The sequence below is a fragment of the Crocodylus porosus genome, unplaced genomic scaffold (assembly GCF_001723895.1).
Source record: "Crocodylus porosus isolate Cpor-Errol unplaced genomic scaffold, CroPor_comp1, whole genome shotgun sequence".
Classification (NCBI taxonomy): Eukaryota; Metazoa; Chordata; order Crocodylia; family Crocodylidae; genus Crocodylus; species Crocodylus porosus.
In genome coordinates this window covers 163,030,576-163,052,566 of record NW_017728886.1, presented here as the reverse complement: position 1 = coordinate 163,052,566, position 21,991 = coordinate 163,030,576, and the positions used below count along the sequence as shown (strand labels likewise).

The 21,991-nt window shown below is 41.4% G+C and overlaps 1 protein-coding gene across 3 annotated transcripts in view; it reads right to left on the bottom strand.

The window, feature by feature from the left end:
• The window catches only part of PQLC1 (PQ loop repeat containing 1), an 87,570-nt gene that overhangs the window by 49,293 nt on the left and 16,286 nt on the right, over positions 1–21,991 (bottom strand). For 2 of the 3 annotated variants that reach the window (XM_019544637.1, XM_019544646.1), the window contains exon 4: positions 18,280–18,333. The exons of the other annotated variant lie outside the window; for it this stretch is intronic. In XM_019544637.1, coding sequence (XP_019400182.1) covers positions 18,280–18,333 — 54 coding nt within the window. The remainder of the gene's footprint in view (positions 1–18,279; positions 18,334–21,991) is intronic. 3 annotated transcript variants of the gene reach the window in all.

Below are 21,991 nucleotides of genomic sequence, written 5' to 3'. Positions count from 1 at the left end.
GATGGGCAGCAGTGTAAGACCCTAGGATACATATCTGTGTTATAGGTTTTCACTTGGGATGCCTTTTATATTTGGAAAGGGAGGAGGAAGTTCAAGATGACTAACTGATTCTTCAGGCATTATTTATGTGAAACCAAGAATGGAAAGTTAGACATCTTCATGCAGAGTTTGTTATTGTTACAAACCAAGCCACCAAATCTGTTATGAGCAAGTAGGGGAAAGAAAGGAAAGGCTACTCCTCAGGACTTAAAAGCTAAGCCACAACTGACTCTTTTTTCTTTTTTCTTTTTTTTTTAAGTAATACCCTGAAAAAAAAGAAGTCCCTTTTTTTTAGTCTTAGAAATATCAGTTTTGGTCAGATTTTTATCAGAGGACACACTGCCTGGAGATATCTATTTTCAACCCACAACCCTTAACAAAAGATGCACAAATGTTTTAATCTTAAACAGATATCTTTCTTCCAAATGCGAATTATGCATTGGACATAAAATAAACAACAAAAGCATCCATAAGCAAGTATTACCAACCCTCCCCCCCCCAAAAAAAAACAACAAGCCACTCCTCTTCTCAAATACTCAGTATTCAATCACTTGTGATGTCATCGTTTCATGAGCTCTCCAGCCTTCACAGAATCTACCAGGGTGAACAAGACCATATTTTAAATATACAATGCAAGGAAAAGTCTGCAGGATCTAAGTTTCGGGCTCTTTTTTCACTGGTCCATGGGAAGGGAATAAGGCGCAGAATGCGCAAGATGTATTGCATATGAATCACACTGCAGTGCAGAAAAAAGTAGGGCACACAATAAATGTTTATTGGAGGACACATTAGTAAATTTAGAAACATCAGTAACTTTTTTAACCTCATAAAAATATTTACTTTGAATAGTTTGTAAGTTTTTAAGGCTATCCACAGCTCTGTGAATATTGAGAAAAGGGATCCACAGAGGCATTGTTAGCAGTTTAGGGTTTGAACAGAAATGGTTTAGAGTCTGCGCTTAGCTTGGCTTGTTTGAGTGGCAGAATAGACTGTCTTCTTTCACTGATTAAAGGAGATACAAAATACCAGTTTAGGAAAAAGACAACCTTTTTCCAGGTCACATTTCCTCTCCCCTTACTTATTGTGTGAAGTTCATTACACCATTTTCCCATATATGGAAAGAAAATGGTGGATAAAAATTGATTTTAGTTAAATAAGAAATAAATTGAAATGTCTTCTTTAATTATACTTTTTTTAAAATATACCTATTAAATGTGAGATTATGACTACCAGTATAAATGCCTTAATTTACTATCATGCCTAAACATAAATGAAATTAAATATTCTAAGCAGCAGATGTTTGCAACTGAATTTTGAAAGAAAGCCTCAAGTTACAATGCCACAAAGCACTGAACTGGGGAAAACAACTAACTAAATAGCCAGAGTTTACTGATATGATAAATCAGTTCTATCCTCTTATAAAGGTACAGAGATAGTATTTTTGCTTACCATTTTTAAATCCATCCATTCTGACAGAAGGAAGGGTAAAGCAAAATTCACAAAAAACCCTAAGTATTTAACTTCAGCTCTAGTTTTTAAATCCATTACTGGATTTGTTTTTCAATGGTGAATAAAATCAATGGCTCAAGTCAAAGGGAGTCCATTAACTTTATGGGAGTTTGATCAGGTCTCACAGCAGCAGCAGCATGCAGAAGATAGCCAATCATGCTACTATACTTTGGCCAGGGTTAAATAACATTGAGTTGAATTTTGCCTTTAGTATTTGGAGTTTAAATATTAAATTAGTTTTCTGAGAATTCTGAGAATTACAAATAAATCAGTTTCTGAATTTTTTTTAGGAAGAAAGGAACAATGGCCATGTCATTATTAAGGTAAATAACACGTCATCAAACAAAAATAAAATCCAAAAGCTCGACAGGAGAACTGAAAAAACAAAGGGACTCCTGAATGCCTTTCCTTACATTTATCCAGGACAAACTCTAACTTTTTTTATCTCAACTGATGTTTCAGCAAACTCATCTTCTGTCTATAATCACCTGGGAAGAATTTCCTGTTGGGTTAATTATTACCAAAAGCAACCAAACTCATTCCTACAGCCTCTTTTTAAATACTTCTTGTAACCACAAGTTCCTCCACTGGCAAAACAGCAGGCAGGCAGCCAGGAAAATATGTTACAGTAACCGTTTACTGCATAAACATGGTGCATTTTAGCCTGTAGCCTATCCATGATACAGTGTGAATGTCTTAAATTCAGTGCTGATGGTCCTTTGCCTAGATTGACATGTACAATAACATGAGTAACTGATAACAGCATTGTAACTGTGAAGTTCTATTGCTTGACAGAAATACACACTTAACGGTACTTATTAGAGCAACACTAGCCTTTTGGCCAAAATTGTCATGTGCTAGTTATTTCAGGAAAAGAGTCTGTTTTTCTATTCTCTCTCCAACCTAGCTTCTCACCATAAATTGGACTGATATAGACAGTGGTGATGTAACAAAATAGGGACTATATTTTCCAAGTGTCACTCACTGAATGAGACAGTGTGCTCACTTCAATCTATGAAAATGATATAGAACCATTCACACATGCATGCCTAATTTTTACAGAAGAAAAGATCCACAAAGTTTAAACATACCACAAAACATGAACTGAAAGGCTCGGGCATTCTTACCATATTTTAGGAGTACACTTTATTCTTGATTAATAAAATTATGTGGGAAAATATGTACATATTTAAATGAATAAATGCAAGTTATTATCACTGTTTATATGTGAAAAATAACAGCACATTTGACAACCTATTGCTTGTTTCTATATTCATTCAGTGAGTGTTCATTTACAATGGCAAAGCTACTATGAACCTCAAAGTTTGCCCATCTGCTGCTATGTCTCTACAGCCTTCCCACATGAAACAAGTATACATGAAAGAAATCCTATGCCAAACATTTATCTTACCTGAGGGTTTCAAGATAAAGGTTTGATATGGTGATTCTAAACCAGGGTGCCATAACACCTTGGGGTGCCTTTAGATCCTTTCAAGAGTGCTACCCAATGTTAGCACTGTACAAACATGAGTCAAAAGACAAACCCGGAGATTTCAAATAGAAATCCACAATATCAAAACCATTCTGCCCTGGGGGCTTTCCAAGTTCTTTCCAACAGAAGAATTGCTTTAGTATGTTTCTGTCATCAAAAACTCAGCAAAAAGCAAAAGCTGTCATTTTCCAAGGGGTACCCTGAAGTTAAAAATGTTAAGGGCGCCTGGTTTAATAGAACACAAAAACTAAAAAAGCTGATGCCTACCAAATCAGAAAAGTGCAAATGTTGTTTCCCCAAACACACTGTAGCTTAATCTTTTTTTAACATCTAGAATATGCAATTTACCTTTAAAAGCTGTTTAAAAATAGTGGGGGGAAATTAACCTTCTCACATTTAGGAAAGAAAGCTCAGCTGCCCTGCCCCTTGTCCTCCAAATTTTTCCTAAATATTTAAAGTAGTGGTGGACATAGCCATTAACCACCACAGAGCACTGGTTCTTCCTCAGACTGATTATCATGTTTTGATGAGGGAAAACAAAGAATGGGGAGGAGGGAAAAGATATTTGAAGTGCTCAGAGAGAAGTTCAGAAACAGCAAGTGCTGCCAAAAAAACACACGATGGAACAGGAGTTCCTGGTTATTATTTTCTTTTATCTATGCAATCTGTGCTAATGCAGCACTTACACCAAAGAGTCCATCTCATTTGCTGTCAAATACAACGTCATTTTTCATAATAATGTCCCCCAAAACAGAAGGCCAGCACCCATGAATAATTCATGAATCCAGATTTATTCTCTTCAGCAATTACCAATAGTTCCCTGCTCATATTTGAAGACTGATGATCATTAAAAATAATGGTTTGGCACTCTGTGTGGGGGCTTTCTTGTTTTAGGCATTTTTTTTTTTTAACATAGGGCTTAGGCCTAGGTTTTCATTAAAATGTATTAAGAAAATTAATGATAAACAGATATTAATGAAACTTCATATTTTAAATCGTTTCAAAGGAACAGCTAGTAAGCAAAATCTAACAAAATTTAAAGGTCAGGGAAAGAGACAAAGAACTGTGCAAAATACTAAAGGAATGAGTACATAACATCAGACAACATCTTAAAACACAGTGCTGTCATCCTGCAATACCGCACACAGCACATCTAAGCACAGTGCGGCATCATGCCATAGACACATACCTAGTGTCTGCAACTTATCCTGAGGACAGTGGCAGTCAAAGATAAAGCTGGTCAATGAATTTGGTCAAGGGATTTGGGGGCCTCGGTAGACCCTTAATCATTTTTGTTGCCCACTTTTGGAACCTCTCTAACTTTTCCATGTCCTGTTCAAACTGTGAAGCCAGATCTGCACACAGCAGTCCAGACGAGGTCTAAACAATGCCAAGTAGACAGGCACTACCACCTCTTTCATCTAATGCTTCTATTGATGCAGCCCAAAACTGCCTCATCCTTTTGTGCAGCTGCATCACACTGCAGACTCATATTGAGTCTGTGGTCTACTGAGGCTCCCAAATCCCTTTCCATAGAACTGCCATCTAGCCAGGTGCCCCCATTTTTGTATTTGTATTTTTGGTTATTCCTCCTGAGGAATAGCACCTTACATTTGTCCACAAAGATTCAAATCTCTCTTTTTCTGAATTGGGCAGACAAAGTAAATGAGCCTGTATCTTTCACCTCCTAAATTTCCCTGTATGTTCAGGCCCTGTATGAATGCCTAACTAAGCTGTATCAAGTAGAACGATTTCAATAGGAGAGAGACTCCATTCTAGAATAGCAAGTTTCTTGTTTGGGAGGACATTGGCATATGAGGCATATTGCCTTGGAAAGCAAGGCATATGAGGAGAAGCTGAAGGAGCTAGGTATGTTCAGCTTGTGAAAAAGGCTGGACTGAATTTGTTGATGGGCTGGATTTGGATATCAGACCAGATTTTGCCCACCCCTGATCTAGGCATAGCTATGCCCATTTTCTACCATGGATATTTCCATGCTTCTGGGCTTTGCTAGTTGATCCCCCTCAACTTCCCCATCTTTTTTTTTTCCTATACTTGTCAGGGTGCTTTTAAGCCTCCCCAGAGGCATTAGGTGTTGGCTACAACTAAGGCTGGGGACTTCAACTGGAGTATGCTAGGAGGTTCCTGGTTAGAGGGTCTTGCCCTTCCACTTGGGGTCAGACCGATTACCATATTTGGGGTCAGGAAGGAATTTTACCCCATGGTCAGATTGGTATGGACTAGGGGAGGGGGGTTTTGCCTTCCTCTGTAGCAGGGGACATGGCCCTCTACCCAGGACCTCTTCAGTGTACACTGACAACATCTTATAGAGGCGAGGCACTGCCTGTAGTGATTCTCTTGCTTTACCTGTGGCAGGCTAGGGTGTTAGGTCTGTGTTGTGTCAGGGTTGAGGGCAGTCTTATGTGGAGTTTAGATTATGGTTGTACAGGATGCTTTGGATATGGATGATCCCGTCTCAGGCAGGGAGTTGGACTAGATGACTTCCGGAGGTCCCTTCCAGCCCTACTTCTCTATGTCTCTCCCTTCCACATCCTAGAGACGGGGCTATTTGCCATTTTAGGTGGCTTCTCTTAGTTTTTCACTTGCATTTGAGACCTGCTTTTATCTGAGATAAATGCATGTCTCAGATGCTTTTAACTTTTATCTGAGACCTGCAAAAAAAGTCTCAGTAAAATTTCTGATGACTCCAGTCAAGGGTGCTCAAAAGATAAGAACCTTCCTGAGTGCATGATAAAGAAATGTTATTTCCTCTTGATGGGAACAACAAAAATAGCAAAAAATGTTTCAGGTGGATAAAAGTTTCCTTATGTTGTTTTTAAAGGTACTTCTTGTTTATTTGTCATTGTTCAAAGGCAGAAGTCAGTAAACCACCCCTTTGTTATTTTACAAAGGCACAAATAATATGAAGTTACATATTTTATATTAATATAAAACAGTAATTTATTAAAATTAAGAGTCATATATAACATGCATAACATATACTCAGCAACCTGATGCAGTTTAGAGTCAGGAACATCCATGACATCAGCTCCAGATATAGCATTAGGTTATGTGACATCAACTCAAACTTTCTAAATACAGTCAGCTTGAGAATCCTGTAGTCTCCAACTTACTGAACAATCTCTGAGCATCTGGTCTGGCTCTTTTCAAATTGGGCACCCAGATCAGTGGATATCTTTTGAAAACGTAGGCATTTACCACCATGGGTCCCAAACCTGCTCTGGTTTATAAACAGTGACTCCACTGGAGCTGAACATCAGGAGTGAAATTACCCAGGCCCACTGTTTGACACCCTACAGTGGTCCAGGGGGCAGTGTTTCACCACTTTGTCATGACAGAGCTTTCTACTGAAGTCAGTGACAAAAACTAGGTGCAAGCTCTGACCCTCAGCTCCCTTACAGGAATATTCGTCACAACAAGTTAATACATATGCTTTTATTATTTTTAAAACACTGTATATTATTTCACATGTACACAAAGTATCTGATCAGCTACGATTTATAGCAAGATCATAAAAGTGATGGCAAACAGATTTCCACCTGGCCCCCCCACCCAAACAAGCTCAGTTGCCAGCAGATCCGGTGCTCTAAACAGACAAAGAACTTTTGCAAAATCTTGGCCAGAAAAGCATGTTACTTACAAAAGTGCATGGACATCATTCACATAATGCAAGGTGCTATTGTTTTTTAATGGTTTTCCTGGATACTGGAAGGTTTGTTACCATTTTTAAGCATATTATTACTATACATCTTCTGTACTAAACTCGCAATTAATCCCATTAGGTAGGAGACTATGATCATGTTTTTTCTATCCACTAGGTTGCTTCACTATCTATTGTTTCTCAGAAAGTGCAAGAGTTCTGGGATGAGGCAGGCAAGAGGGCAGGGAATTGCAGAGATTAAGCAAAACAAACAAACAAACCCAAGAAAACAATTAACCCCATGTCCTTTTAAACCTATATAATGCACTTCAACAGCTAAAATTCTAATCATGTTTTAGAGTTATCTTTTTTTAAACACTAAGACATTTTCAAAGAGCATTCAAAGAAGTTTGATTGGATGAGTTTGCATTTCTCCATTTAAATATGAAGTGTAAGTGTTTTACTATACATATTACCTTTAGGATATATGTACATATCCCTATATCTAATGTGTATATCTAATCCATATATATATACATACATATATATACATATACACACACACACACTTTCAGTATGTCACTGTTCCCATCAGTTTACAATAGTGAATTATATTTTATTCCTCCTTGCCCATAAACGAAGAGATCTTAAGATCCAGAAAGTTTCACCAAACATTTCTATATTTAGAATCTATACTCCTGAGAACAAGGTGAATTTTCTGTAATATTTAAATACTTCCCTCTCTTCCACTTCAGTTGCTCTACACACATAATTTGGAAACCCATGAGCACCCTCATGTGGTCAGATATAAACTAAGAGCTACAGATTTTTTTAAAAAACCCACCGACTGCATCAGCCAAATCTGCACCTTGAAGTTTTTGCTGCCAAAGTACGACTTGACCAAATCATCATCAACCAGTCTCTTCAATGAAGCCTCTGTGCCATTTACTCAGTTTCATTTCAGTGAGATTTCACTATCCTGACAAGTTACACAGATGATGTTAAAATGCAAAGAGAAAGACCCTGTGTTGACTGTCCCAAAAGAGAAAAATCTCTTCAAGACAGGCTATGCTTTGTGGTTGGGGTTCTCCCTCATGGCTGTTTGGTATTATGGCCCATTTCCAAGCTGCTGGCAGTATGCAAAGTAAAGTAATGCCATTTCTACCATTTCTCCTCTTTCTCCTGGAGTCAGAAGCAGGTTTTCCTTTTGCAAGACAAAACTAGAATACCTTGTATATCCTGTAAGCAACAAAAGCATTTTTGTGGGGGCTTTTTTGCTTCTCAGATTGTAACTTCAAAGAAGGGCTTCAATCTTTTTGTACTTAAATACCCTAGCACAGAGTAGTATATAAATGTAAGTATTTTAAACTGCATCCAAAACACAAAACTGAGGGGGGAGGGAAAAAAAAGAGCATCACTTCCATGTTGAGATCATTTAATAGCAGTAAATGTAGAAAAGGATACAGAAGGCTCACAAGTTTCCTTCTCCAGGTAGGATCTTACTGCAGTCATTCTGAAGGAGACCAAGCCAGGGCTGCAAATCCCACTCCCCTGTGAAACTACATGCCCCCAACTGCCAAAGAATGTGTGCATCCAGAATTGGGCTCCTCAGTCACCTGAGGACCCATCAAGCCTGATGGACATCATCCTCGATTTCATAAGGAAAAAATTAGAGACAGTATGTGTAACAATCGTTCAAGATTCAGCAAAATGTTCTTCATTGGCTACGTCTTGTTTAGCAAGGGCAAGGTGGGTAGAAAAGAAGGAAAGGCAGCAATCTTCAGAAGATATTACTTCTTTTAACTATAGATAACTGCGCTGAGCCCCAACCAGGGGTCAGTCCTGGGTCTGGTTTTGTTCACTATCTTTATCAGCAACCTGGAAGATGGGATGTAGCGCACACTCAGCAAGTTAGATGACACCAAGCTGGAGAGTGTAGTAGACACACTGGAGGGTAGGGCTAGGATTCAGAGTGACCTAGACAAATTGAAGGATTGGGCCAAAAGGAATCTCATGAGGTTCAATAAGGACAAGTGCGAAGTCCTGCACTTAGGATGAAAATCCCATGTACCGCTACAGGCTTGGGACTGAGTGGCTCAGCAGCAGCTCTGCAGAAAAGGACCTGGGGGTTACAGTGGAAAATAAGCTCAATAGGAGTCAACAGTGTGCCCTTGTTGCCAAGAAGGCTAATGGCATACTGGGCTGCACTGGCAGGAGTGTTACCAGAAGATAAAGAGAAGTGATTGTTGCCCTCTATTCAGCATTGGTGAGGCCACATCTGGAGTACTGTGTTCAGTTTTGGATCCGCCACTACAGAAGGGATACGGAAAAATTGGAGAAAGTCCAGTGGAGGGCAATGAAAATGGTTAGGGACTGGGGCACATGACTTCTGAGGAAAGGCTGGGGAAACTGGGCTGAGTCTGGGGAGAAAAAGACTGAGGGAGGCAGGATTTAATAGCAGCCTTCAATTACCTGAAGGGTGGCTCCAAAGATGGAGCTAAATTGCTCTCAGTGGTAGCAGATGACAGAGCAAGGAGCAATGGCTTCAAGTTGCAAAGGAAGTTGAGATTAGATATTAGGAAATATTTTCTCTGAGGAGGGTCGTGAAGCACTGGAATAAGTTACCCAGACAGGTTGTGGACTCCATCCTTGGAGATTTTTAAGACAAAGCCTTGGCTGAGATGATCTAGTTGAGGATGGTCCTTCTTTGAGCAGGGAGTTGGACTAGATGATCTCCTGACATGTCTTGCAACCCTAATTTTCTATGATATAATATACTTAAAAGCATTCGATTCAGTACCACACAACATTCTGATGAGATTTGTTTTAAACAAAACCATTAGAGCACATTATCAGTAGCAGCACTTCAGACGTTTTAAGTCAAGAATGGATGCATTTTTAAAATTATCATCATTATGAACAAGTTCAACTATAAATGTTTCTGATCGTCACAGGGATTAAACTTTATGGCCCGATTATCCACGAGTCTCAGACAAGACAATATGAATAGTCTCTTCTGATCTAAGTAATGAGGGTGTTAAGCCTAAATTAACTTAACCAGACATAATTAATGCCTGATGAGGGACTGAACTGCAAATAAATAAACAAACAAACAAACCAACCAACCCCAGACAAAACTAAACCCAGTGAAATGAACTTTTGGAATAACCATCAGGCAGAAGAAAAAATGTAACACAGCCTGTCAAATCCATCCTTCTCAGCACTCGCAGGAAATCATTTGTTCATTATTCATAATTTTTTTTTAAAGTATAAACTGGAATTAGACAAGCTGCACTTTCAGCAAGGGAAAGCAGCAGAGCCCCAAATCCACTTTCAATAGGTTGTTTTCAGGCTTTCTCTTTTTCAACTGAAGATCAAATTTTTCAGATCAGAAGAGCAGAGTTTCATTAAGATGTAAATCCAGTTCTACTACAAAAATCTGTTTCCATGGGAGATTTTCCTATTGCCCTACATACATGTCATTAAGCGTAAATCTCTGCTGGGACAGACTAAAGGAAATTGCTGCCAACCAGGAGGGCTCAAAAAAATTGTGAGCTCTGAAATATTTTTCAAAAAATAATAGGTCATGGAAGGAGGTGGGATATTTTTCTTTAGGTGCCCTTGGGTAACATTTTCAAGCTTCTCTCAGCAACCCTAAAGGACAAAATTTACCTTTAAAAAAAAAACAAAACCCATAGATTCCCATGTGCTCACACATGTCAGAAGCTGAAGCTTAAAGTCAAACGTGCCAGAAGTTTCATCATAAGACTGCAAGGTGGCAGCAGTGCATTGGGCTGAAATGCTATGTGGGCTGATTCTGTAGTGTGGAGAGGTTTTCTTGCTCAATTCCTTCCTCTGCAAGGGAAACCAAGCTGCACAGGACCCACAGCAAGAAGTACATTCCCCAGTACAGGAAGTTCCATAGATCTCCTCCAAGTCTCTAGTCATATAACTTTGCCAATAGACCCCTGACAGACATACAGGTAAATGCACAATGGGAACTGATGCAAAATCCACACAATTGCATTTCCTGACATGCCACACGTGCATGGCAAGAGGCACAATTGGGGGAAATGGCACATCTGACACCTTAAATTTCAGTGAAGTGGGAGCCCAGGATTCCACAGACTCCCATGGCTGGGAGTCCCATCAACTAACAGGGCTCCTAGCTAGGGTTACCATATGTCCAGGTTTTCCTAGACACGCCCTCTTTTTTGGCCCTCTTGTGCTGTGTCCAAGCAGGTTTTTTAAATAATAAGAGCAAATGTCCAAGTTTTCTGCTCTCCTGGGTTGGCTGCTCGGGGCTGGGAACAGCAGGCAAGGCAACTGGCTGTTGGGGGTCACATGCTCCTTGCGCAGGCTCTGGCAACAGAGTGTGAGAACGCATGTAATGCGGGAGGTGCCTGGGCAGCAGGGCTGGAGGCCAGGGATCTGTGGGCTGGGAGTGAGAGGCACCAGCAGGACTGGGAGGGGAGTAGGGGGCTGCAGATCAGGAGTGAGGGGCACAGGGGATGGGACGGGTGACTGTGGGTTGGGTGTGTGGGGCACTGCCAGCAACAGGGGAATGGGGGGGGCAGGGTACTGCAGCTTGGGAGGGGCACTGGCAGGGCTGGGTCAGTGGGTCCAGACCGAGAGGCAGCAGCAGGGCTGGGGGAAGGTGTGGCTTGTCAGTGAGAGGCAACAGAATGGGCAGGGGCAGAACACTGCCCCACGCCCCATCACATTCCCCCCCGTGACAAGTGTCCTCTTTTTTCGACCTGGAAATATGGTAACCCTACTCCCAGGAGCGCACCTGGACACATGTTCAATTAACAGCATGGCAGGAACCAGCTACAAAGTCATACATTTTTTGTGTGAAATAAGTTTGTGGCTTATTCCTTGTTTTATCATGCCAGTCATTGATTGAATGTGAGGCTGCATCACAATTTAAGATGTAATTAACTGGTTGAGTGTAATGTGTGGGAGGGACCTAAGTATACACAGGTAACCAAAAAACCTTCATGTTTATAAGGATTTATTTATACAAAACTCAGAACTATCACTCCATCCTAAGACAGCAGAACAGAACAAAACAGGATAACTACAGGAAGAGTAAAAGAGAACACACCCACCCCTTTGACAGAATGACAAGCAGCTAGCACACTAAGGCTAAGTACAGTCAAACAGCATGAGGGTGAATTGATTCAATCTTTCCATCCCACAATGGCCCAAGCCAAATGCCAGGGGGTGCTAGAGCATGCCTTGCTATTTGGCTGGAGCAGAACGCTTGGGCCAAGGCTAGCCTGCCCACCCTGCAAAGGGTTTGAAAGGGAGGTGCAAAGCATCCTGTGTTGCTGGGGAATACAGAGTTGACTTGCATCTGGAGGGGATCTGGGACAGAAGTTCAATAAACCGATTTAACCCAAATCAGTTAAGTCTGATACTACATGTATCCAGATTTATCTTAAACCGCTTTCAGACATTTTGAAAGCAGTTTACATGCACTGAACTTCTGTTGTGTTACAGATTTGAACTGGTTTCCAATTGCTTATGCCAGTTTATATGCAATTTCTGTCCCTAGCCTAAGGCACTTGTACAAGCTGGAGAACACACCAAGCAAAGGAGGGAAAAGTCAGTGGAGTAAGTTAGGAAAGCCTGCACAGCTCACATGCCACTTCATTAACCAGAACACTTTGATTCTGTCAATTCTTCAACTTACATCAAGAAAAGATGCCTAATGAAGAAACCTAACGAGACATTTGCCATATGCTGTGATAACAGATACAAAACTTTAAAATATGATTCTACTAGAATGTCACAATTCTGTAGAAGTATGGAGTGGAAAGAAGAGATTTCACCCCCCTTGTTAGCTCTGTGCACATCTCTTAGGAGTCACAGTTTAGCTCAAGTACCAGGACTCAACATACTAACACCAGAGTTAAGAGTTTGAGAGCTTGATGATTCTTCATTTTTCACTATTTTATTCGTCTCCTAACTGAAATAAAGGGGACAAGAGAAGGAGGCAGCAGCAGAGTAGTGGTGATTTACTACAACTAGCATGCTACAGTCACTCACAGCAATAGGGAGAGCAAAAGTAATGCACACTTAAATTTTGGAATAGCTATTTAATCACACTGCTGTATTTCCTATTCATTTATGTATCAGTACAGCCTACATGAACTGACTTATGCAGAAATGTACTACTTTTGCGCACACAATTTTTAAAAATACTTCTTGGTATACTGTTGTACTGAATAAATTAAGAATTTGCACTAAGGTGGTTTTCTTGTTCTTCTTGGTGGGAGGGAAGAGAGGGTTTTGTTTGCTTTTCTAAACTTTGATATCATTTGGACTCTATATAGAGCTATATATAGCTCTATATAGCTCTCTGGACTGGAACTAAGCAAAAGTTCTGGCCAGTATTCTCACACTATTCGGTACTGTGCGAGACAACCAAACAAGTTATTTTCAAGATTGAAAATAAATTTTACACACAGAAAGAGAACCCTCCCCCCCCATGTACTTAAATGTTTGAGTAATAAAAGAAAAAACAACAAAAGATGGCTAGTGTTTCACCAGAACTGTTGCTTCTTAGTTCTTCCTTTTCCTAGAACAGGAAAACATTTTATTTCTATATACAAACAGGAAGCCTACACCCTAGGGCAGATGCTCAGCTGCTGCAAATTGTCATTGCTTTATTATAGCCAATGGAGCTGTGACAAATGATACCAGCTGATGGCATTCTCCCAGTCAACAGCATCTAGATGGCTTTCAGAATCAAGCATCAGATAAGAGCTTTTCAGGCTACAGTTATGAGGAAAAACAGGGGCATTAAGTGGTTTGCTGGATTAGTGTCAACCTATGCCTAAGCCAGATCCCCGAGAGCAGAGAAAAGACTCAGTTTCTTCAAAAGGGGTATCAGATGACAGCCTCAGCATTCATTTGAGAAGTTCACCATAAGTGCCATGGGACAGAGTGAAAATATTACTGTCAATAGTTTACTTGTCATGCAATGAAGCAACTCCCATGACCACCAAGCTTAAGTTAAAAATGAGCACAATATATTTATTGTAGAGTCATTATGTAACTGCAACACAAATTTAAGTAACTCCTGTAGGTTGGAATGGGAGTTGTAGAAGGGGTGATTTGGAGGGTCCAGACAGACTCCCTTTTTTCAGGCACCGAGCCCTGTACATGAAAAAACTCCCAAAGCCTAGAAGCACTAGAAGAATTACTTTGAAATTTGAAGTTGAAAAACCCAGTTATAACCTCTTACTTGAAAAAGCAGTGCTGTACAACTCACTGAAAGACATACAGAAATACACAGCCTCCCCACCTAAAACACACCCCCACTCCCTTATGCAACATTTTCATGAGAATCCCAAGCCAGGCAAGCAATTAAGTGACATCTAAGGTAGGGACAGAAGTTACACAAACTAGTGTGAGTGAGCAGAAACTGGTTTAAACCTGTAACAGAACAGAAGTTCACTGCATGTAAACCACTTTCAAAATGGCTGAAACTGGTTTGAATAAACCTGGCTGAACGTAGTATCGGACTTAACTGATTGAGGTCAAACCGGTTTATGGAACTTGTGTTCCACCCCTGTGCTGGAGGGAGAGGGGAAATAAACCCCCTCCCTGCCCTCTTTGCCTAAGGGGGCCACCCCGGGCAGCCTCTGGCCATGCCCCTGTCCCTGCCATTGGAGCAGCAAGGGGGAAGGCCCTTGATGGGGCAGCAGCCCCTGTGATGGTGTCCCGGGAGTGCAAGCTTCTTCACAGCCTGGGGGTGCTGTGCTGCAGGTGGGAGCAAGGTGGGCAAAGCTACTGCAGACTGTGCAGGATGACTGGAGGCAGTGCACTAGCGGTGGCTTAGGGGGTCGTGGCCTCCCCTCTGAGCCCCAATGCCACCACTCACCCCACAGTCTGCGGCAGTTCTGGCCACCCCACTCCCATCCACACCTTAGCCCCCCTGCCAGGAAGGGGCTTGCACTCCCAGGACACCATCATAGGGGCCGCTCCTCATCAAGGTCCTTCCCACCTCACCACTGGGGTCCTGGGGAGAAAAGGGGGTGGGTGGGGAAATAAACACCCTCCCTGCCCCCTTCACCTCAGGGGACCATGCCGGCTGGCACCCGGCTGCGCCCCCACCCCTGCAGCAGTGGGGGGGGATGAGGGGACAGGGCCCTGACACGGGCTGCTGCACCCAGGCCAGGCAGACCCTGCCACTGGGACAGGGGACAGAGAAGGGAATTAAACCCCGTCTCCATTCACCCCAGGCTGGAGCTGGGGATGGCCATGCCCCAACCACTGCAGTAGCAAATGGAGAAATGCCTGACAGAGGCTGCTGTGCCCCTGCCTGGAAGACCCTGGCTGGGGTCCGTGCTGGTGGGACAGGGGAGCAAATAAACTTCTTCCATTCCCCCTTCGCCCTAGTGGGGCTGGCATCTGGCCATACCCCTGCCCCTGCTCTATCTAGGGATCTGAGAGGTGGGGCTAGCCCTGCTCCAGTGAAGCAGAGAGCACAGCCCAGCCCAGGGCTGCAGAGCATGCTGGGATGCTGGAGGACTCTGATTTAACTTAAACCAGGAAGGAATTTTGTATAGGATTTAAGCCACCCCAAGGCAAGAAAGCACCATGTCCCCCCCACTCGGATTTTTTTAATTCAGTAGTACATGATCTGCCTGCCTATTTACCTGTATGTTTCAGAAGCATTTTAAACATATCCAGACTAGTAAGAAATGTGTGCTTTTTTAACAAGCGCATACACAGAATAGACACAGTAAACTGAATAATTAAAGTTGGAAGCACTCATGTTAGCCTGCCCTTTTCCTACACAATAGGGCAGAGCTGTTCAACTTCAAAACATCTGGGAGCCACATGCCGCAACAGCAGGGGCCCACACGCTGCGAAGGCAGTACTAGTGGGGCCCATGGGCCCCCTGGACTGCATGCCCCATGCATGTATGTGCAGGTAGGCGCTCCCCTATGTAGCAGAGCGTCTCATTTCACCTTCAGCTCCCTGCCAGGTCCCCTGCATCACCATGCCACAAGGGCACTCCAAGCTGCCAGGCCAAGAGCTTGCAGCATAAACCAGGGGATGGAGGGGGAGCCTTGAGACCCCAGCTGTTGCTGCAGCCAGAGAAATAAGGGAAGCGGCACCCAGGTGGGACCCCAGATTAAACCCTTAGCATATGGGCTACCAGCTGGACAGCCCTGCAGAAAGGGGGAAAAAACTGAGTATTTCTTTTGATCCCTCTGGCTTTGCAAAACTCAGGCTCATTTGTTAAGTTGCTCATCACAGGTATCATGGAATACAATTACATGAGCACTTCTATAGAAACTCCTAGGACCAGTATCACCTAATATGATTATTGAAAGCTCTTAAGCAACTGATATTTAGAACTTATGCATTTTGGGGTTTTTTACAAAAACAAACAAGAGCTAGTAATACAGCATTCACCAAATCGTTTCTATTGCCTTTATTTTCTTGAAGCATTCAAAATTAGCCAACCTTTACCCTTCAACAAATGAACAGAAAACTATTTCTACCTATACCACCACAAACAAAACAAATGAATATGGACAACAAGAATGTAAACATGTTAGGGATGGCATTTTTCATGTTTACTTTCTACAGGTTAGTATGTTTTGATGCAGCAAGCCAGAGAGAATGACTAAAAACTCAAGGTAAGACAACCAGCAAAACAAACACCATTTGAGGCCGAACCTCAAAAAAAAAGTTTTGCAAAAGATATAATAGGAAAAGGTGCTTTTCAAAATGGTGGTATTTAACCAACATGCACTTTTGGAATACTACAAAATAAATGTTCTCTTCAGAAAAATCCAGACGAATACTGCTTTTGAATACACTGGGTGCATCTACACATACATTAATGCGCATTAAATTTAGTACCTCCAATGTGAGGTACTAAATGAATACATATTAGGCTGCATGCTTTTTTTAAGTGTTGTTTAATGTGCAGTAGACTAGGGGTCGGCAACATTTTTGGGCAGAGTGCCAAAAACACCCGCAACCTTGACATATAAGATGTTGATGTGCCGGGGCATACGGTGGGGGAACCACAAAGGGCCTGATCCTTGTTGTGGCAGCAAAGCCCAGACCCCTTGCATACCATCCAACCCTAGGCATGCATGCCAAACAAAATGCTTTCACGTGCTACGCTCTGGCACCTGGGCCGGTGGTTGCCTACCCCTACAACAAGCTATTTAATTGCACATTAGCATAATGATATTTTTTTTAAGTCATGTTTTAATACGCAGTAAAATTATCCACTGCACATTAAAGTGCGCGTATAGACACACCCACTGTTATTTAAAGATCAAATCCCCAGGCCTGGACTGAAAGTTTCAGGGAAGTGCTCTGTGGTGCACTGCTATGCAGGAACTTCTCTACTGATCAGAGACTGCACCTTTATTTACCTATGTTTACAACAGATTTACTTATAGTGATTTGAAGTCCCACAGGTACTCTTATTTCGAATGAGGAATTCCATGCTATGCTCTGTTATGACTTCCCTTACATAGCTTCCTTGTCACTGCAAACAGAACTGAAACACAACATTCATAATCCAAAATAATCAGCACCTACATGGAATTTTGCATCATCTTAACAAATTCAGCATAGAAGCCAACTTAAATTCAAGCGATGCAACTTCAGCGTTTATACTGGGACTTGTTTCTCTGAACTGGCATCTACACTCCTTCTTCAACTAAGAAGCTTGTCACAGTTGCAAATCATTGGAATGCAGGGATCTACTATAGCACGTGTTAGGAGATAAGCCTTGCTTGAAAGGGAACAAGTTTGCAATGCCACCAGGGCACTTAACACAGGCTAAACTGCTTGAACACAGGTCTGCTTGCTGAAACAAATACAGTCATAACAGACTCTTCTGGTTACTGAACCAGAAATAGTACACAGACATGGAACATACTATATTTCTCCCTCTCTCTAGCTAAGGAACACTCAGAAGTTTGAATGGATTCAGTTCAGATTTTAATAGTGACAGGAGACCAACGTATGTGGGATCCACGGAAAATTAAAGAATGGGAGTAGGAAAGCTTCACTGATCTTGTTACAGACCACTGTCATCTTGCTGAACTTGAGATACTACGGCTCAGCCAAAAGCCATTCCCATACTTTTTATAGTTTGTTTCACAGTGGAAGCTTTCTGGAGAAAGGGCTCATGATATCTGGGAAGACAGTTCTGCGGGGGTTGAGGAGATAAAAAAATATTGTCATGACTCCACAAATTCCATTCCACAGTACTTTGCCTCTCTCACTGGGTTAGAGAAAGGAAAATAAAATCCAGTAGAATGATGGGCTGTGCTCACAAATTCAAAACCTCCTTTAAAACAACTGGTTTCTAGCACAAAACTGAAAGCATCTTTTCCTCTAGAAAGGTTAAAAATTAAACAGATTCCAGCATCTCAAGAAAAGATAGAATAAACATCTCTGTAAAAATGATCATACTATCATTTCTAACATGGTAAGCAAAAAAAAGCAAAAAGAAAAAAGTAATGAAGCATGAGTTATGTTTGAGATGGCAACTTCATGCAGGGTGGCCTTGCACAGTACATACCCAGATAGGATCTCTTGGGAGGTGCTTTGATGTCTTCGTCCTTACTATCTGCGGCTACATAAAAAAAATTGAGAACAGGGACGAAGAGAAGACAAAACAAGCAAGTTAGATCCAATACAATTGTTGCTCTTTTAGTTTGTATTCAAGTTTAGTTGGTTAGTACAGTTTGCTGATAAAAATAAATAAATCATGCCAAAGAGTTTTAGATTCCATGCCATCTACAGGACTTTCCCCAAGATTTCAGGGAAGACTGAAAGCTGAATGGTCTCAGTGTATGATCCCATAACAATGGGATGGGAGAGAAACTAGGGAAGAAAACAAAAACTGCATGTAACATGCAACCTTCAAAATATGGTACAAATATGTATCTGTTTTCTACAGAAATAAAGTTTATATTGCTTCTTTTTGTCTTATAACCTTAGGTAAAAGCAAGGGTGGAAGAGATTTTCAGAAAAGAGTTATGTAGGGACACGTAAGTATGGTATGTAAAAACAATGGTCTGCCTCAGGGTTTTGCAGGGAACTGTGTTCAAGAATGGGTTTCAACCAGCTTAAACTTACAATCACTTGTGTCAGAGGCTGATGGACCAAACTGCCAATGCAAGTAATTCATATCCTGAAAGACTTAATTTTATTTCACACATCCTCTGCAGGTCTGAATTCTAGTTATAAACCACATACTGCCCAATATTGTTTTTCCAGGGCTCTCCTCAAGGGATCAGGGCATTATAGTAAATAGGGATAAGACAACACCAGATAGAGGGAAAGAGTCCAAAACATAGAGGAGAATAAATAAGTTGATTAAAAAAAATAAAACAAAACAACTCAGTGGAGTTCTTGTCCCACTTAATCCGACGCAAATGCTGTAAGACAAATAATAAGTGCCATCACCATCAGTGCAAGACATTGCAGCCACCCATGTGCCAAAAGAGAGACTTCCCAAGGTAAAAAAGTCATCTTTGCTTAGGACCAATAGGTAAAATATTTAAGTGTACCTTGCATTTGGCCACATGCTACTAATAAAAGATTCCAGGGATACAACTGGGGATAGGGCTGGGGGGAAGGAAGACATCACCGCCACATTGGGCCTAACTGTATCTGCCAGGGGTGTTCAAAAAGTGCCTAGCAATTTTAGTTGCTTCCATTTTTAGATGGCAGCTTGAATCTCCTTTAAAAAGGGACTCAATTTTCAGAGGGTGATTGCCTCACATTCTGACTCTAAACCACGCATCCCATAAGAGAAGCTCTTCCCCTCCAAAAAAAGAGGAAAAAAACCCCCATCAACAGTCACTTTTTTAAATCTTGCCCTTTTAGCATAGTTGCACTGATGTAGGAAAGAATGCACACAGCAACAATGAAAAGCTGATTTATACAAAGAAAAGAGCTTAAACAAAATAAAACTCCAGCAAACTGAGCTATTCTGTACTAAACAATCCAGCCACAATGCACACTACTGCTGCAGACACCCAATTAAACTGGGCAATGACTGAGGAGGGCTATTATTACCATTACAATAGTGCCAGGATATCCACAAATATAAAAAGTCTGAGTATGATCAAAATGGAATTTTTAAAAAATCCAATAACTTATGTCTGAGACATTATCTAAAGCCTGCCTCCCATTAACATAGCATCCATAGCACATTCTCATCCATTTGAAAGGGAATTTTCTTACCATTGAGAAGTTAAGTCTCTTGTATCCTATACCTTTGATAAGACTTCAGCTACAAAAAAACACCACCAAAACACACAACAGGATGCACAAAACAGGATGTAATCACTCTTAAATTGACTCTATTCAATTGTGAGGGAGACCTCTTGAAAAAACGGGTGGGGGGAGAACAAACAGCAGCATGAAATGGGCTTTGCTACTTCCAACTGACATGCAGTTTGCGAGTACATAAGAGGATAAATCTTTCCTAGAAGTCCCAGAGGGAAAGAAATAAATATTCCAGTAAAGAAACCAAAAGAAGCAAAGTTTCCCTAATAACGAGGCAGGAAGGAATAGCTCTCAGAGGAAATAGTGTCGCTCCGACAGAGCCTGAGGAGGCTACACTTTTTAAGCTGAAAGGGACACCAGATAAATGAACGTGTCAGCACTGTACACTGCTCCAACTAAATGGGTTTATGAATATACCTAATTAACTGCCATTAACATGTTCTTCAAACCAGTGCTCAAACTCACAAAACTGGTCTGTCAGGATTGAGAGTGACCACTCCCCTTACTGCCAGGAAGATAAAAAAAGTTCACTTCCTCCTGAACTAGCTATTCCAGAGGGGTATTTTGAATAACTAGGAAGGTCAGCAGGGTAAACAGATGGAAAACAAACAAAAAAAAAAGCCCCATGTTACTTCTGTATAATTCAAGACCTATTGGGCAAATGTGCACCAGGGTTATTAGAAAACAAAATAAAGCAGTCACCATTAAATGAAGATGGAGTACGGACATTTTTACTTTTTAATTTACAATTATTTTGTGAGGACATTAGAGAGGAGGGAAGAAAGATTTAAGAAGTCCTACAGTGCTTGCATATATCACATCACAATACAGAATTTAGTAGTCTTTATCCAGAGATCTCAAATACTACTCAAAAGTACTAAACGAAAGCTCACTCCAGGAGAAAGTGAAGTACAGAAAGATTTTAAGAGCTAGCTCAGAATCACATGATAAGTTGTAGCAGAGCCAAGATTAAACAGACAGATCATGTGATACCCAGTCCTATGCTTTAACCTCAAACCTATCCTTCCTCTCTTGATAGAAGCATTTATGCCTAGGCACCACAAAATGCTGATTTCAAGTCAGTATGTTACAACTACCAGCGAATTCTGAGATTGTGCATGTTAATAGTTTTGTTTTTTCCCTCCCCATCCTGTAAATCTTACTATTATAATCATATCTCTAAATAGCCTTATCACTTAAGAGAAAGCTGTGGGGGAGAAAACTTAGGAGAACCACACAGTTGCACTGTGCTGTTCCAATAGCAGACAGTCTGAAAAAAAGTACAATAAGCTTTTTACTTTTTTTTTTTTTTCTTTGCAGCAAAAGCCCCCAACAGGCCAAATTAATCTTGCTGGCTGATTAAATATATAACAAACTGACTCCTAGGGAAGGACATCCAGTGACACAACAAGCTCCTGGAACAAGTATCCTTACATACTAATGAAAAAACTGGTTTCCCCAACAGGCAACTGTATATCTATACAGGCAGGGTTTTTAAAAGAGAAGGTGTCCTAGGCTGGATTGGACTCCCGCCTCTAGCAGTTAGGTAAGAAGCTTGCCAGACAGAGGAAGAGAAGATGGGCTGGCCCAAAGATTTACTCCTTAACTATGTAAAATGCAAACACAGAGGGCACGTATACACAAGACATTTACTGTGCAGTTGCCTAATTCAATGCAGTAAATGTCTCAGTATCTATATATGCACCCTATCAGGGGCACACAAAACTAAAACTCCACAGCAGCACTGGTGTGTTTTTTCGTGCACAGCATCACACATGTAGACACCGAGCCAGCTGGCTGAGGCACAAGGTTGCTCCAGTGCAGGAGCTGCCTGCAAGCTAGCCCCATGCTGAAGCACTCTTGTGCTCCAGCCATCGCCTCCAAACACACTGAACTCAGCTAAAGCACCCCCAGGCTGGCAGGCCAACCTCCAGGGCCCCCTGCCAGCTGCAACCTGGCTCACTGTGCTGCAGTCCGGGTGAACATGTAGACAC